Genomic DNA, 18868 nt, shown 5'->3' on the forward strand with positions numbered 1-18868 from the left:
TTTAGAATTTCCATATGTAATGCATTGGCATTAATTGCACATCTATTCCTCTTGTGCATACATATACTTAATACTGGCATATTTTTTCTGCATTTCATTGTACTGTCCCTAAATGTACAAGCTGGCAAAACGTAATTACAGTTTTGAGAATCAGTAATGTCATGATTAATATCCCATAGTAATGAGTTTTCAGAGGTAGGCATGTGTATAAAACTGTAGAAAATGCAAGTACAGTGGCAGTTCAAAATGTGCAGTGAGGGCAAGTTGAAGGTGAAAGTTGGCAGGTGCAAATGAAATACAAAAATAGCAGCAATGACACGTACCTGTAGACAACTGAAAACCTTATCAGACTTGTAAGGCAGTGTCGGAGTCCAGTAGTACAAGGGGGAATATGGTTATTGATGGGAAGTCACAGAGTTCAGCACGCTTACAGCTGATGGAAAGAAACTGTTCCTGATCCTGCTGGTGCCAGAATGAAGGGACCTGTACCACCTGCCTGATGGTAGGAGGGCAAACAGTTTGTAGCATAGATGTGAAGGGTCCCTGATAATGCTGCACAGACACCTCTGGCGATGGAGGCCTATGATGGCCGGGAGCTGGGAACCAGTGATGTGGTGGGGGGTTTTCATCCCCCATTGTAGGGCCTTCTGGTCGGCTACAGAGCAACCGCTAAACCACACTGTTTCGCAGTTTGTCAGAATACTCTTGATTGTGCAGCGGTAGAAGTTCACAAGGTTCACGGGCGACAGAAAGGCCTCCTTCAGCCTTCAAGAAATACAGGCCGCACCCTTTTGACCAGGGCTGAGGTGTTGAGGGTCCAGGAGAGGTCCTCGGAGATGTTGACACCCAGGAATTTGAAGCTGGACACACACTCCACCTTAGAGCCATCAATGAAAACGGGGGCGTGACTGCAACCTTTACAGACTTCCTGTAATCCACAATGAGCTCCCTGATTTCTTTGTCACTGATCAGGCCAACCACTGTGGTGTCTTCTGCAAACTTGACGATGGTGTTGGAACTGTGTTACAGGAACGCAGTCGTGGGTGAAGAGGGAATACAGGAGGGGACTCAGCACACAGCCTTGTGGAACACCAGTGTTCATGTTCAGGGTGAAGGAGATGAGGTAGTCTAACCTGACAGACTGGGGTCTGTTGGTTAGGAAGTCCAAAGTCCAGTTACAGAGAGAAGGGCTGATCCCAAGGTCATGGAGTTTGTTGACTAGCCTAGAGGGGATGATCGTGTTGAATGCTGAGCTAATGTCTATGAACAGCATTATTATTATTGCATTATCCCGAAGTTTAAAATGTTTCCCCAACAAATTATTATTTTTTCAATTGAATTGTTTACGTTATGGGTCACATTAAAGGTGGAGAATGTTCTGACATGATTATTCTTTTACATCACAAGATCCTGGCATTTTAAGAGGGGTGTGTAGACTTTTTATATCCACTGTAGGTGTTGATTTTGTCGAGGTGGGTCAGGGCAGAATGTAAAGCTGTGTAGATGGCGTCCTCTGTTGGGACAACAGCCTGGGCTAGTGACAGGTTGAAAATATCAGTAAAGACCTTGTCCAGCTACCCAGCACATGCTGTGAACACAAGCCCGGGGACGCTATCAGGACCAGTGGCTTTGTGTGCATTCATCCTGCTCAGTACTGACAACACATCTGCGTGGGGGAGGTCATCCAGGGGGAGATCAGCTTTAATGGCTGGCTCTTTGTTGTCCCTGTCGAAGCGACCTTAATACACCTGTTTAACACAAGAAAATGCCTACGCCAATTGTTGTTTGAGTTTGTAATGAAAATAAAACGTCCATTTTGAAAGATACACCCGCCTCCTTCCATGACTTTTTCTAAATAGACCTTTATTACATTGTTCCGTAGTCAGAATTCTAAACTGATGAACAGAAAAATATTTATAGACTATTTACCTATTTTTTTTACCCTGTTTTCTGACTTAATCCGCCAACATCCCACACAACTTAGCGTTGGTACCCAAATGGAACCCAGGCCCTAATCACCACACTCTGAATGCATGAAGTCAATTGATGAATGCGCAATACTCCCGGATGAATACAAATTAACTAGGCTATTATTGAAACATAATACAAATTATATAGGCTACTTATCACTCATATAGGGTTACTGTTTTTCAATAGGAGATTCAGCTTATTGTGTTGGCTAATTCACCAAATGTAAATCGAAAATGGACCCTCATGTAGTCTGTTTCTGACAGGTTGGTCCCAAACATGCACACCCGTAACCAGATGGAGGTCATTTTGTAGGGCTCTGGCAGTGCTCCTCTTTTTCTTCCTTGCACAAAGGAGCCGATTCTGGTCCTGCTTCTGGGTTGATGCCCTTCTACAGCCATGCCCAGCTCTCCTTGTGTAACGGGCCATCTCCATGCTCTTAAGACTGTACTAGGAGACACAGCAAAGGAGAGAGCAATTGTCTATGGCCACCACCTGCAAAATAATTACCTTTTTGGGGGTTGTCTTGCTGTTGCCTCTCCAGTGCAACTGTTGTCGCTTTGATTTGCACCAAAACAGGTGACATTGATTCATAAACGCTTACGCTTCCTAACTGGACAGATTGATATCCCTGATGTTTAATTGACTTGGTGTTATACTGTGATGATTACGTGTTCCCTTAATATTTTGAAGCAGTGTATTTAGTCAAGTAATAATATATTGAAGTTTAAGTCCATCCATCCATCCATCTTCTTCCGCTTCATCTGGGGCCGGGTCGCAGGGGCAGCAGTCTAAGCAGAGATGCCCAGACTTCCCTCTCCCCAGACACTTCCTCCAGCTCTTCCAGGGGGACACCGAGGCGTTCCCAGGCCAGCCGGGAGACTTAGTCCCTCCAGCGTGTCCTAGGTCTTCCCCGGGGTCTCCTCCTGGTGGGACGGGACCAAAACACCTTCCCAGGAATGCGTTCCGGAGGCATCCGAAAACAGATGCCCAAGCCACCTCAGCTGACCCCTCTCGATGTGGAGGAGCAGCGGCTCTACTCTGAGCTCCTCCCGGGCGACCGAGCTTCTAACCCTATCTCTAAGGGATCGCCCAGCCACCCTGCGGAGAAAGCTCATTTCGGCCGCCTGTATCCGGGATCTTGTCCTTTCGGTCATGACCCAAAGCTCATGACCATAGGTGAGAGTAGGAACATAGATTGACCGGTAAATTGAGAGCTTCGCCTTGCGGCTCAGCTCTTTCTTCACCACAACAGACCGATACATCAACCGCATTACTGCAGAAGCTGCACTGATCCGTCTGTCAATTTCCCGTTCCATCCTTCCCTCACTCGTGAACAAGACCCCTAGATACTTAAACTCCTCCACTTGAGGCAGGCACTCTCCACCAACCTGAAGTGGGCAAGCCACCCTTTTCCGACTGGGGACCATGGCCTCGGATTTGGAGGTACTGATTCTCATCCCCACTGCTTCACACTCGGCTGCAAACCGTCCCAGCGCATGCTGAAGGTCCAGGTTTGAAGGGGCCAACACGACAACATCATCCGCAAAGAGCAGAGACGAAATTGTGTTGTCCCCAAACCTGACACCCTCCGGCCCCTGGCTGCGCCTAGAAATTCTGTCCACAAAAATGATGAACAGAACCGGCGACAAAGGGCAGCCCTGCCGGTGTCCAACATGCACTGGGAACAAGTCTGACTTACTGCCGGCAATGCGGACCAAGCTCCTTCTTCGGTCGTACAGGGACCTGACAGTCCTTAACAAAGGACCCAGGACCCAATATTCCAGAAGCACTCTCCACAGGATGCTGCGAGGGACACAGTTGAATGCCTTCTCCAAATCCACAAAACACATGTGGATTGGTTGGGCAAACTCCCATGAACCCTCCAACACCCCGTAGAGGGTATAGAGCTGGTCCAGTGTTCCACGGCCCGGTTGAAAAACCACACTGTTCCTCCTGAATCCGGGGTTCTACTATCGGCCGTATTCTCCTCTCCAGAACCCTGGCATAGACTTTCCCGGGGAGGCTGAGAAGTGTGATCCCCTTATAGTTGGAACACACTCTCCGGTCCCCCTTCTTAAAAAGAGGGACCACCACCCCGGTCTGCCATCCCAAAGGCACTGTCCCCGACCGCCACGCGATGTTGCACAGGCGTTTCAGCCAAGACAGCCCCACAACATCCAGAGACGTGAGGTACTCAGGACGGATCTCATCCACCCCCGGTGCCTTGCCACCGAGGAGTTTCTTGACCACCTCAGGGACTTCAGCCCGGGAGATGGACGAATCCACCTCTGAGCCCTCCTCCTCTGCTTCCTCAATGGAAGACGTGACGGCGGGATTGAGGAGATCCTCGAAGTACTCCTTCCACCGCCCGAGGACATCCCCAGTTGAGGTCAACAGCTGCCCACCTCTACTGTAAACAGCGTTGGTAGGGCACTGTTTCCCTCTCCTGAGGCGGCGGACGGTTTGCCAGAATCTCTTCGAGGCCAGCCGATAGTCCTTCTCCATGGCTTCACCGAACTCCCATGCCCGAGTTTTTGCCTCCACAACTACCCGGGCTGCAGTCCGCTTGGCCTCTTGGTACCCGTCAGCCGCCTCAGGAGTCCCACAAGCCAACCAGGCCTGATAGGACTCCTTCTTCAGCTTGACAGCATCCCTTACTTCCGGTGTCCACCACCGGGTTCGGGGATTGCCGCCTCGACAGGCACCGGAGACCTTACGGCCACAGCTCCGAGCGGCCGCTTCGACAATGGCGGTGGAGAACATGGTCCACTCGGACTAAATATCTCCAGCCTCCCTCGGGATCCAGTCGAAGCTCTGCCGGAGGTGGGAGTTAAAGATCTCTCTGACAGGAGACTCGCCCAGACGTTCCCAGCAGACCCTTACAGTACGCTTGGGCCTGCCGAGTCTGTCCAGCTTCCTCCCCCGCCATCGGATCCAACTCACCACCAGGTGGTGATCAGTTGACAGCTCCGCCCCTCTCTTCACCCGAGTGTCTGTTATTGGACTTCTGTGCTAGTCACAGTTTGTCCATAACAAACACCATGTTCAAGCATAAGGGTGTCCATCAGTGCACATGGCACCAGGACACCCTAGGCCGCAGGTCGATGATCGACTTTGTTGTCGTTTCATCTGACCTGCGGCCGTATGTCCTAAAGTTTAAGTCACATTTGTCATTTGAGTAATGATTTTTATTCTAGTTATTATCACACCAATAAAAACAGTGAGCCATTTTCATCAATAAAATGCCCTTTCAGTTTACTAACATTTTGGTCAAATAGTGAGCTATGGTACACTGAGCCAAAACAGGTAAATGTTCATAATCTGTGATAATCTCCTAACAAGGACACATGTAAAGGTCTGGGTAGATTAGATGGTAAGTGAACAGTTAGAACTCGTAGTCAATGGCTGTTTATCAATTCCAAGTATGCTAAGAACTTACTTATGTCATTCAGAAGAACATTCTTGCCAAGCGTCCTTGAGAGTATGGTCTTGCAAGAACGTGAGGACAGAACGCACCTACCTAGATTGAGATGCATGTGTACTTGTCTATCGCGCAATACTGTATGCTCAGCTGGGCGCAGATCATTTGGGCAGCCACATGAAAACACTGTCATTATCAGTGCAACATTAATAAAGTTCTTACTAAAGTTAAAGACAAACTCAAAACTAGTGTTTGTCATTTCATTCATTTCATAGAAAGTGTACTAAAATGTAATTTAACATTGAAATGTGTTAAGAAGCCCCCATGTGAATTGCCTTGTCTCTCTATACAGATCTATATTTGTGTACCTAATTTCTATTTAGCCTAATCTTTTTTTCACAGTGGCTTTCGGGTTGCTTTACTTGAAAGCTGAGGAGGCAGCTGAGATGCCTGATCCAGAGGAGGAGGGCCAGAATGAGACAAAGGAGGATGGCGAGGCTACATTATATGTTGGCACTTTCTCAATGTAAGTGGTGGAATAGTAACCAAACCATTTTACTTAAGTTGAAAACTTAATGGAAACCCCAACAATCTCATGATGGAGTTTCAATTGGCAACTGCTTGGTTCCAATTCAGCATGCTGATTCTGAAGTTTTGAACAGTCCAAATCATCTTGGACCATATATTACACAGTATAACAATGAGTTTAGGTGTTTAGTATCATCAGTGGAATAGGACCAAAATCCTTTATTGAATAAAATCTAATATTTAAAATATTTTCTTTTAATAGATGACATATAGTACAAGCCCGATTCCCAAAAAGTTGGGACACTGTACAAATTGTGAGTAAAAAAGGAATGGAATAATTTAAAAATCTCATAAACTTATATTTTATTCACAATAGAATATAGATGACATATCAAATGTTTAAACTGAGTGTATCACTTTAAGGGAAAAATAAGTTGATTTTAAATTTCATGGCATTAACACATCTCACAAAAAGTTGGGAAAAAGCCATGTTTACCACTGTGTGGCATCCCCTCTTCTTTTTATAACAGACTGCAAATGTCTGGGGACTGAGGAGACAAGTTGCTCAAGTTTATGAATAGGAATGTTGTCCCATTCTTGTCTAATACAGGCTTCTAGTTGTTCAACTGTCTTAGGTCATCTTTGTCGTATCTTCCTCTTTATGATGTGCCAAATGTTTTCTATGGGTGAAAGATCTGGACTGCAGGCTGGCCATTTCAGTACCCGGATCCTTCTTCTATGCAGCCATGCCATTGTAATTGATGCAGTATGTGGTCTGGCATTGTCATGTTGGAAAATGCAAAGTCTTCCCTGAAAGAGACGACGTCTGGATGGGAGCATATGTTGTTCTTGAACTTGGATATAACTGTCAGCATTGATGGTGCCTTTCCAGATGTGTAGGCTCCCCATGCCACACGCACTCATGCAACCCCATACCATCAGAGATGCAGGCTTCTGAACTGAGCGCTGATAACAACTTGGGTTGTCCTTGTCCTCTTTAGTCCGGATGACATGGCGTCCCAGTTTTCCAAAATGAACTTCAAATTTAGATTTGTCTGACCACAGAACACTTTTCCACTTTGCCACAGTCCATTTTAAATGATCCTTGGCCCAGAGAAAACGCCTTAGCTTCTGGATCCTGTTTAGATACGGCGTATTTTTTGACCTATAGAGTTTTAGCTGGCAACGGCGAATGGCACGGTGGATTGTGTTCACCGACAATGTTTTCTGGAAGTATTCCTGAGCCCATGTTGTGATTTCCATTACAGTATCATTCCTGTATGTGATGGAGTGCCGTCTGAGGGCCCGAAGATCACGGGTATCCAGTATGCTTTTCCGGCCTAGACCCTTACGCACAGAGATTGTTCAAGATTCTCTGAATCTTTGGATGATATTATGCACTGTAGATGATGATAACTTCAAACTCTTTACAATTTTTCTCTGAGAAACTCCTTTCTGATATTGCTCCACTATTTTTCGCCACAGCATTGGGGGAATTGGTGATCCTCTGCCCATCTTGAGGCCATGAAGCCTTCTGAGTCGCTGGAGGAGTAATTGACGGGTGCCACATCAGAATCCGTCCACCTGCTATGCCAAGTTACTTGAACCGCAAGCCCTTTCCGTCAGTTATCCTGCAGGGTATTTGTGACAGCAGCAGAAAATTCATAGATGTCTACATTGGCAACACAGGTTCTGTGTACGATGCCTTCGTCCTGCAGAGATCCCCAATGTTCAAAGAGTCCCTTTGTAGAGTCACCTTTTCCTCCTTGGAGATGGTGGATATCCATGCCTGCAGCATCCTGTGGCTGTCATCACCCTGTTTTGACAGCCGGTAGCTGGTAGGGATATTTACTGGACCTAAATCCAAAATATATGACATTTGTATATGAAAATGTTTTTGAAAGTGAAAATCAATATATATATAAATTTGCCGTTTCTTAAATAAAAAAGGCAAATATTCAGGGACTACAATGCCCACTTCTCGTAATTTTTTTTCCAGATGCTGATTTACAGGTACTGTTTACCTGAAATAAGAAAAGTAAAAACTTACAGATGTGGATTTTTTGCAATGACTTCTGGGATATCAGATGCGTTCTCGCTGAACAAGTCACCAACCCATGCATCTTCGATAAAAGAGGCGGATCACATCCGGGCATTTTAGGCGTTCTTGGTATCTTGCGTTCTTTGGATTGGAATCGTACTAGGGCCATGAAAGATGACGTCAAACGAGTTCACAAGAATGCACAAAAACGCAGATTTATAAATGGCCAATATGTTGGATGTGTGTGCTATTTACCTGGGGAAGTGATGGCACCAGGATACACTGTGGGAAGACGACAAGTTGGTGGAGGGAGTGTGATGCTCTGGGCAATGTTCTGTGGGAAACCCAGCAGTGAAACCCAACAGAGCATTGCCGGTTTGGGCATTCATGTGGATGTCAATGTGAAGGAAGTGAAAAAAGCCTATTCTATGTTACATAAATATTAAATGATTCTTCACTATTTAGTATAGCTATTTATAATTATGAACTCAATTTCATTCCTAGCCTGTCTGGTCATGTGCTTTCATAACGATATTTGTCTCTGGTCTCAATTCAGGACTTAAGATCATGCCTTACTCCCCTTATCTTGACCAATAAGTTGATAACTCAATATCAACAATATGGTGCCAGGAAGCATAGATTGGCATGTGTCCTCTAAATATAAGAGGGGTAATTCTTCAGAACTAGTCTTGTTATCCTTTAGTTAGCTATCCAACCCCCACAAGTTTAGTTTTGATGATATAAGGCAGAAAGTGTCTCACTTGCATTTTCCTCATCTCTGCATGTATCTTTTCTCTTGCAACATCTCAAATCTCCAGAACTTTGATACTTGTACGGTAATTTTAATACTCTCCTTCTATATTAATTTGTTGCATTAATTTATTTGGAATTAATCAAAAACGGGTTAAAATCCTGTTTCATCATTTGACACATGGCACCTACCTAAAAATTGTTTCAGGTACACCACTTAATAGCAATGATATTTCCTGATGGCAGTGATAATGCACCCTGCCACCCAACACACACTCAGGAATGGTTTCCCAGATCTCAATCAGATTGAAAATCTGAGAGATGTGCTGGACCAAGTCCAATTCACATCAGCTCCACCCCACAACTTAAAGGACTTGAAGGATCTGCTGCTAATGTCTTGGTCCCAGATACCACATGACACTTTCAAGGGTCTTATAGAGTCCATGCCTAGGTGGGTCAGTGCTGTTTTGGTGGCACATGGAAGACCACCAAAACCACAAACAGCATTTTAGGCAGGTGGTCATAATGTTTTGGCTCATCAGTCTATTTCACTTAATGACTGATGATGTAATATGTCTCTTCAACCAGTTGGGTTGTGAACTAACAATACATTACTTAATGACTGTTGGTGTAATACTGTATGTTTCTACGGTAAACCAGTTGGGTTGTGAATGAACAATATATTACTGAATGACTGTTGGTGTAATATGTCTTTACTGTAAACTAGTCTGTTTATGATACATGGGGTTTTCTGTTCGGACTCAGAGGAGAATCTGTAACATCCCATTAGGATTCATGGTTTAGGACCAGTTGGTTTACAAGTTAATTACAATATTCTACTAAATGTATAGGAGGGTTCAGTAAAACACCAACATGGTCTGTTCTCATACTGAAGACACACTGGTTCATGATGACTTGACATTCAGTTAGTGTCTATATTCAGAACATCTGAAAGCAGAAGTGAGTGTATTTGGTGAGGAGGTTTTTGTCATGGTGTATATCACTGTGATACTTCTTCTTTAGCAGAGCTGTCCCATGTATGACAGTAATACACTGCTGAGTCTGACTCCTCCACATTATTAATAATCAAACGGTAATCTGATGTAGACTGATGATTAGATGTGAATTTAGGAGAGGAGAAACCAGAACCATAGGTAGGAGCACTGTTAGTGTGGTAGAAAAACAAAATAAACTGAGGAACTCCTCCTGGAACCTGTTTATACCAACGAGCAGCACTAGTAGTAACAGTCCCCAGATTACAGTCCATAGTGACCATCTCTCCTTTCCTCACTGTCACAACAGGAGGCTTCTGTGTCACCACAGTCACACCCCTGACACCTGAGAAATAAGATGACATGTAGTAATAAGAAACATACAGACTCATTATTAATAAAACATGAAGTAAAACCTCCAGTAAGTCAGACTCCTTACATGTTAGAGCAGTGATGAGAGTGCAGAGTGTCCCCAGCATGTTGTCAGTGTGTGATGTGAACAACCCTTACTGTCCAGATGAGAGATGAGCAGGTTGGAGTGTGAGGAGAGGAGAGACTGAAGGACCCACCTATAAGGAGACAGGCAGGGAGGACCAGAGGGAGGGGCTTCTATAGGTAACCTATAAGGAGACAGACAGGGAGGACCAGAGGGAGGGGCGTCTGTCTCTCTCTGCCTATTAGCTTTTAAGATGGACTTCAAAAACATAAAAATTGCTGACAATGTTATCTTTTAACTTATTCACCTTGTTGGAGTTTTCCACATTTTATGATGTAAAACTTGAAATTAAAATTGATTTCATTAAAAGAAAAAATCCATGAGGTCGAAAGGAAAAATACGAACTGCAAATTGTTTAATTGTAAATGTATTTCCAAATATAAAACAGAATACTTTTCTTTCATAAGTATTCAACCACTTTGCTATGACACACCTGAATGAGTTGTGGTTCAGACAGTGTTCTTTAAAAGTGCTGTAATTAGTTGAATGGAGTCCACCAGTGTGCAGGTAAGGTCCATGTGTGATGGTGGGAGTGTAACAAGTGTGTAAAAGTGAAACAAAAAGGGAAAAGAAACAAAATGGACGACAACAATCATTTAGTCTTTTTGAAAAGGTTTAACAGAACGCACCAACACGGCCACGACAGACAAGCAATAATCTGTGAGGTGTGGTGGTGAACAACAGAATATAAACAACTTATCAGTGATTGGAAACCGGTGCGTCCTCGGGATGTGCTGCTGCCGTCACTCTCCTGCCGGTGGTTAGAACACCAGTGAGGCCGGAGAGGAAGGGGAGCCACGGAGCCACGCGGAGCAGACGTCACCCCATGTTATGTACCCGTCTCTGGAAGGTCCCACTGTCGGTTAACAGAATTTATAACAAAAACTATGTCATGAAGGAATATTTAAAGAAAATCTGGATGTAGATTATTCAAATCACTATTCATGGGTAGAATATAAAAACATTTCCAAGGCACTGAATATTTGCCAGAGCAGAGTAAGGTTCACTATTAAGAAATTAAGAGAAAATGAAACATCAGAGAATCTGTCTAGAACAGGCCGTCCTCCAAAACTGAATATCAGGACAGGAGAGGCACTTTTTAGAAAGGCCACCAACAGGCCTGTGACAAGTGTCCTTCTTGCCCAGATATTCTGAGTCTGTCCGTCTGATGGAGAAGCAATGTCAGCAGCATTCTTAAGCAACGTGTTTTTTGTATTTGCTGCTTTTCTTACATTTGTTGTTAAAATAGAGAGGAAGAAGAAAGGTGGTGCTGAGAAAGTAAGAGAAAAACAACAACAGTCTCTTGAAAACGGCTCAATTCTAAAGGATTTATCTGTCTTCCACAGAAACACTGTTCGTACTGCAAAAATTGCCTGGGTGCTTCACAAAACTGGCCTTCTTTGGAGATACATTAATATTTGTTCCCATTATTGAAATAATAAAAACATATTGCTATGAGTTATTGTGTTGGACAGACAGCATGTCGGAGACTCTGAAACCAAGTGGAAGACGATTCTATGGTCTGATAACACTAAAATCAATATCAATAATTAAAACACATCAGTACTGTTTAATGCTTGATGCTCTTATGTCAGCTTTATGTCTGACAAGGACAGACTGCATAACATTGATGAATGAATGTCAAGCATATTTATGCTTTTTATAAAAGTCTACTATGTTATTATTCATTAAGGTTTGTTAATCGCACTTACAGAAGTTATTTAGTAGGTGTGGTTTACTGTGGTTTTCTTAGAGAAAATAAAACACATAATTTACATGAAGGTATAAATAATAGGGGAGGGGAAACAGGTGTATCCTGGGAGACAACACTATTAGAATTAGAACATGTCCCTGGTGAATGACTCTGATAACTACAGATAGAAATCTGAAACCATCAGTTGGTCTTTGGTTGTGGAGTGAAACCAGTGGTATAGTGACAGCTGGGTTGTTGTAAAGTTCATCATTATTGGTGGTCCTATGTGGACCCCTGGTGGACGTTCAGAGAACCGCAGCCTCTAGTCTTCTCTCTGAACACTAAAAGGATTTAGAGTTGATAAATATATTGACATGACCTGTATAATACACGTGCTGGTCATATAATTAGAATATCATCAAAAAGTCGATTTATTTCAGTAATTCCATTCAAAAATTGTATAATGTATACACAGACTTATATATTTAAAATGTTTATTTCTTTTAATTTTGATGATTATAACTGACAACTAATGAAAACCCCAAATTCAGCATCTCAGAAAATTTGAATATTACTTAAGTCCAATACAAAACAAGGATTTTTAGAAATGTTGGCCAACTGAAAAGTATGAACATGAAAAGTATGAGCATGTACAGCACTCAATACTTAGTTGGGGCTCCTTTTGCCTGAATTACTGCAGCAATGCGGCATAGCATGGAGTCGATCAGTCTGTGGCACTCGTGAGGTGTAACGAGAGCCCAGGTTGCTCTGATAGTGGCCTTCAGCTCTTCTGCATTGTTGGGTCTGGCGTATCGCATCTACCTCTTCACAATACCCCTTAGATTTGTGAAGAGGTACTGGGTGCAGATGCCAAGTACTGTTGGAAAATGAAATCTGCATCTCCATGAAGTTGGTCAGCAGTAGGAAGCATGAAGTGCTCTAAAACTTCCTGGTAGATGGCTGCGTTGACCTTTGACCTCAGAAAACACAGTGGACCAACACCAGCAGATGACATGGCACCCCAAACCATCACTGACTGTGGAAACTTTACACTGGACTTCAAGCAACGTGGATTCTGTGCCTTTCTTCTCTTCCTCCAGACTCTGGCACCTTGATTTCCAAAGGAAATGCAAAATTTACTTTCATCAGAAAACATAACTTTGGACCACTCAGCAGCAGTCCAGTCCTTTTTGTCTTTAGCCCAGGCGAGACGCTTCTGACGCTGTGTCTTGTTCAAGAGTGGCTTGACACAAGGAAAGCGTTAGCTGAAACCCATGTCTTGCATACGTCTGTGCGTGGTGATTGTTGAAGCACTGACTCCAGCTGCTGTCCCCTCTTTGTGAGTCTCCCCCACATTTTTGAATGGGTTTTGTTTCACAATCCTCTCCAGGATGTGGTTATCCCTATTGCTTGTACACTTTTTTCTACCACATCTTTTCCTTCCCTTCGCCTCTCTATTAATGTGCTTGGACACAGAGCTCTGTGAACTGCCAGCCTCTTCCCCATGATCGTGTAGCCTACAGAACTAGACTGAGAGACCATTTAAAGGCCTTTGCAGGTGTTTTGAGTTATTTAGCTGATTAGGGTGTGGCACCAGGTGTTTTCAATTATGAACCTTTTCACAATTTTCTGAGATACAAAATTTCGGGTTTTCATTAGTTGTCAGTTATAATTATCAACATTTAAAGAAATAAACACTTGAAATATTACAGTCTGTGTCGAATGAATGTATACATTATACAAGTTTCAGTTTTTTAATAGAAATACTGAAATAAATCAACTTTTTGATGATATTCTAATTATATGGCCAGCACTTGTATAGGTAAATTCAGGTTGACTAACAGGTTTGATTCCATTTTTATGCAGCAATGTAAAGAGTCTTCTGGGACAGGTAGCTGGTTGTTGAGAGCCACAACACAGGGAAATAAACTGTTCAGGTGGCAGAATATTGTAGTCATGTTTGATGTTTACTGCCTGCCTGTTATCTGTCTTTCAGAGGTGAAGTTTAGGAACTGTGAGACCAGAGTGGGAGGGGACAGTAATGATTTGTAATGCAGTCTTCCTTGTCCTGGTTTCAGAAGGACCTTGATGGTGGCATTTGGTAGCTGATGTCCCTTTCCGTAGTCTATTGACTGTATTACAGATGCAGTAGCCTCCCAAAGACACCTGATCCAGTGATCTTACATTTAAACACTGATACCTGTGTAGTATTTACATTTTAATGTACACTCTTATGATCAGGTGGATTTGCAAGGCAACAGGCGCAGACACAAACCAGGAAGTGATTGGTAGCTGATGTCCCTTTCCGTAGACCAGGGATTCCCAAAGTGTGGTACCATAGACTGTAAAAAAAAATGGACGACGCCCTTTCGCTCTTTTCCATTTGTAAAAACTGAAGCCGCCAGTGTCCCGATACGGCGCTGACATCTTGGACTTGCGTCTGCGCAGATAGCGATCTTGGGACCAGTTCTGCGCAGTAGTTATGCGCAGTAGCGAGCAGGAAGTAAAGCCGTAAAGCCGCGAAATCAACGGCCCCACCCCTGTGCCCCGCCCTCACTCTCCCTTGCAGAATGCGCATACCGTAATCAATCGCAAGTCCAAGTACAGTACAACCTTTGCTTGTTAAACCTAGACGATATGTTATAGCCTAACTTACATCATGTTTAACCTTAATTTAGAATAGGCCTAATACAAAAATAATTGGTAACTTCTAGCTAACGATCACCTGCTAGCTATTAACGAGGCTTGTTGTCTTTCAGCTAACGTTAGCTAGCCCATTACTTTTATTTACTAATTATATAGCTTATAAATTTAACTTACCGAAAAAAATTCAAAGATTGATTGGAAATGCCAGATCGGTTAGCACAATGTACTGCAGAAAAACCCATTATGTCCGTGTGAAATTATATCAATTATAGAAATTTCGAGATTAAATGTAAAGCTCCAATCTCCTCAGTCCTCCGAAGGAGGATGGCGCTTCAGTGGCTCCTCGGCTCAGATAGCTGTCAATCAAAGCTGTGAATCACGACGTCACACCACCGTTTTTAGAGCATTAAATAACTAACTAAAAACCAACTTATTTTAAAAACAAACTCTTGAATTTACATTAGCGTGATACAAACTACAGTAAATGACAGAAACCAGCTTCGGAAAAAAGATAATTGAAGGGTAATTTAATTGTTTAGTTGGTCTCGCGTCCCATTGAATAACATGGGGAGGGCAGGGTTTATGACCTATACTGGGACCACTCACCAGGGGGCGATCGAGACGTTTTGGCTTCACTTTTCAGGGCTTGTGCGGCACGCTTGTGTGGTACGCGTACCCCTGGGGAGCTGCCACCAGGGGGTGCGCGAGAGGAAAAATTTAATGGCGGTCTGTTTTTTTAAGTAGGATTTTCCCATACAATAAAAAAACATGAACGGTAAACATTTCCATAATCGCTTTTATTTAAAATAAAAAACTATAATTTATTTGTTTTATTTTTAGAAACGTAGAAGAAGACAGCTGCTGTCTTCTTCTACGCACTGCTTTTCTTTTATGCACTGCAGCCGCTACTATAAGCGTGCCGACTCGTTTCATTCATTCATTCCATATACATATAATAAATATGCTTAACTGGCTGAAATCAGGGAAACTGTCAAGTGGGACGTCTAATGATAAAGTTGTTAGTCATGTTAGAAATCGGCGGTTTCGTATAGTGGTCAAATAATGTAGAACCCGTATAAAATCGAGGGAGAAGTTCGTTCACGTTTATTGGAAAATTGCAGCACAGATGTCATTCGGTGAACGTTCCATTACCTTCTCATTGTAATGTTGGTTACCAGCTAGCCTATACATTAAATATGCTGCAGTTATTTTCATAATTGATTATTCTAAACATGAAACCTTTGATCATTTGAATAATCGGGAAATAAAAGCATGGATCTCGATCCATGTGGTGTTTTTTTTTACCAGCGGAAAAATTATAAATGAATAGAAAATATATTTGAAGAAAAGTTATTTCCTTTACATATATTTGAGACTTTTGTTTTTTATATGGTAATATTTTTTTTTTTCTTTTAATTGTTTTACAACCCTGTTTCCAAACAGTGGTTTACGCTGCGTAAAATGCAAAGGAAATCAGAATGCAATGATGTGCAAATCATTTATCCCTATACTTAATTGAAAATACTACAAAGTCAACAAATCAAATATAAAACTGAGAAATGTTATTGTTTTTGGAAATAGATATGCTCATTTTGAATTTGATGCCAGCAATTTGTTTAAAAGAAATTGGGACATGGGCATGTTTACCACTGTGTTGCAACACATGTTCTTTTATCAATAGTTTGTAAGCTTTTGGGAACTGTGGAGAACAATTGCTGTGGTGTAGAAAGTGAAATGTTTTCCCATTCTTGCTTGATATAGGATTTCAGCTGCTCAACAGTTTGGGGCCTCCTTTATCATATTTTTAGTTTCATAATGCGTCAAATGGTTTCAATGGGAGACAGGTCTGTACTGCAAGCTGGCCAGTTTAGCACCAAGGCTCTTTTACTACAGAGCCATGCTGTTGTAATACGTGCACAATGTGGTAAGCAAGGCCTTCCCTGAAAAAGAAGTTGTCTGGATGGCAGCATATGTTGCTCCAAAACCTGTATATATTGTTCAGTGTTAATGGTGCCTTCACAGATGTGCAAGTCACCCATGCGATGTGCACTAATACCCATACCATCACAAAAGCTGGCTTTTGCACTGTGTGCTGCTGGATGGTATCTCTCTTTAGTCCGGAGGACGTGGTGTCCATGATTCCCAAAATAATTTCAAATTTTGATTCCTCAGACCACAGGAGAGTTTTCCTCTTGCCTCAGTCCATCTTAAATGAGATCGGGCCCAGAGAAAGCAGCGGCGTTTCTGGATCTTGTTTATATATTGTCACGTCCCGGCCGTGCCCCTAGCCATCTCTGCGCTGGGCTCGGGGCATAGCCGGGACAGGACAGGAGGTGGCCTTTAGCCACCTCTACTCCTTTTTTTTGGTTTCCCCAATTGGAGGCAGGTGTTAGTTATTGCCTCCAATTGGGGACCCTATTTAAGTTTAGTTTGTTAGGCCCCAAGGCGTGGTTCATTTTGGTTTTGTGTATCCTGTGTAAGGAAGACCCACGTCACTGGTTGCTGCCTTTTTGTTTGTTGGAGTCCTTCTTTCTTTTGTTTGATTAAAAATGGATTACCTTCCCTACCTCTACTCTGCGCCTGTGTCCTTTCCATCCCACGACCGTGACATATATGGTTTCTTTTCTGCATGGTAGAGTTTTAACTTGCATTTGTGGATGCCGTGATATGCTGTGTTCACAGACAATACATTTAGGAAGTGTTCCTGAGCCCATGTAGTGATTCCCACTACAAAATCTACAGAATTGTGAACTTAATTAGTGGTGAGATGTTCCACCAGGTTTTATTTAGCATTACACAAACTTTCCAGTCTTTTGTAGCCCCCGTCCCTGCTTTTTTTTAACGTGTTGCTGGCATCAAACTCAAAGTGGGCACATATTTTTCATATATTTTCTTAAAAGAAACCATTAAATGTCTCAGTTTCAATAGTTGATATGGTGTATTTGTACTATTTTCAAATAAATACAGGGATAAAAGATTTGCACATGATTGCATTCTGTTTTTCTTTGTGTTTTACGCAGCGTCCCAACTTGGAAACAGGGTTGTACATGGATAAACAGTTAGATTTTATTTCATATTTTGAATAATAGATCAAGAGAATAAAGATATTAAAAATAAAGATTTTCTTTCACAGCCCGATTTACTCATATGTACCAGGTTTGCCAATATTTGTAGAGAGCACTGTAGAATGTTCCACAACTAAAGGTCTGATTATATCTTGCTACTTTGTTGCAGGACAAAGGTACCTTCCCATTTCCGACACTTTCCATCTGGAAACCAGTTCTGATTCACACAGGCCAGATTGCACCACCTGGTTATCAAAATCTCTGTCTTTAAAGGCCCACACAAGTTTTTTATTTGCCCTGTAGGTTTGTTGTTGGCTTGTAAATAATGATAAAAAACAAAGTGATACGCTTTACTGTCACCTAAAGGTCTGGAATGAGAATAGCCCACAGGGTCAACATTTGATTTTCTCTCAATACAGGAAGCAAGTCAAATCTAGGGAGTAGAGTTTTAAAAAATGCTGAATTGGAGTGTCACTTTTTAAGGAGTCGTAACGATTATAGCGTTTACATCTACTGTGAATATGCTTTATGACACAGTGTTATTTGTCACCCAGTACACAAGCATTGATTACTATACAATCAGTTGCTTCAGTGCCAAAGTAAAATCTTTAATTGAGAACATATATTTATATTTTTCAGAACATGTCCAAAACGAGTTTCCCCACATTAGAGATCCAGAGATAAAAGCCTGTATGGCACAAAAGCTGAGGGATAACCGGCATACCAATGAGAAGAGCTAGGATTCTAGGTAAAATTAGTAATGTTTTGGATTGAAAATGTAACAGTAACATAATTAGTTGAATTGAGATTAAAACTAATTAATGTATTTGTTTTATTGTGTTTCAAACAGCAACAAGAACCGGCACTACCAGGAAAACTACTGGATCCCTATCAGTACATTGCCTCACATGTACTTTACACATGCATATTTACAACAATATCATACAAATTTGCAATAACATTACAAGATTCTAATAGACGTTGCTGAAAGTACTTGGACTGTCGTTTTTTATTAATGAAGTGTGGAATGTGGATTTGAAATTGTAATTGTTCTAAAAACTCAACATGTGAATGTGAAACGCTTACATGTGAAAATGATGGGAGATCATGTTAAATTACACAAGTGAAATACCCCATGTGGTAAGTTAAAAAACGCCACATGATTTTTCACATGTACTTATGTGTACTTCCCACATGTGTATTTACCATGTGTCAAATGCCACATGTGGAATGTTCCAAAAACACATTGGAATATCATGTTTTTA

At 42.3% G+C, this 18868-nt stretch overlaps 1 protein-coding gene across 1 annotated transcript in view; it reads right to left on the reverse strand.

The window, feature by feature from the left end:
• Positions 1 to 10302, reverse strand: part of LOC105009982 (immunoglobulin lambda-1 light chain) — an 81868-nt gene extending 71566 nt beyond the window's left edge. The window contains exons 1-2 of the mRNA XM_034295641.1: positions 10143 to 10302; positions 9724 to 10049 (exon numbers count right to left, since the gene is read on the reverse strand). Coding sequence (XP_034151532.1) covers positions 9724 to 10049; positions 10143 to 10182 — 366 coding nt within the window. The 5' untranslated portion in view covers positions 10183 to 10302. The remainder of the gene's footprint in view (positions 1 to 9723; positions 10050 to 10142) is intronic.
• Between the last annotated feature and the right edge of the window lie 8566 nt (positions 10303 to 18868).

This window comes from Esox lucius, chromosome 11 (assembly GCF_011004845.1).
Source record: "Esox lucius isolate fEsoLuc1 chromosome 11, fEsoLuc1.pri, whole genome shotgun sequence".
Taxonomy (NCBI): domain Eukaryota; kingdom Metazoa; phylum Chordata; class Actinopteri; order Esociformes; family Esocidae; genus Esox; species Esox lucius.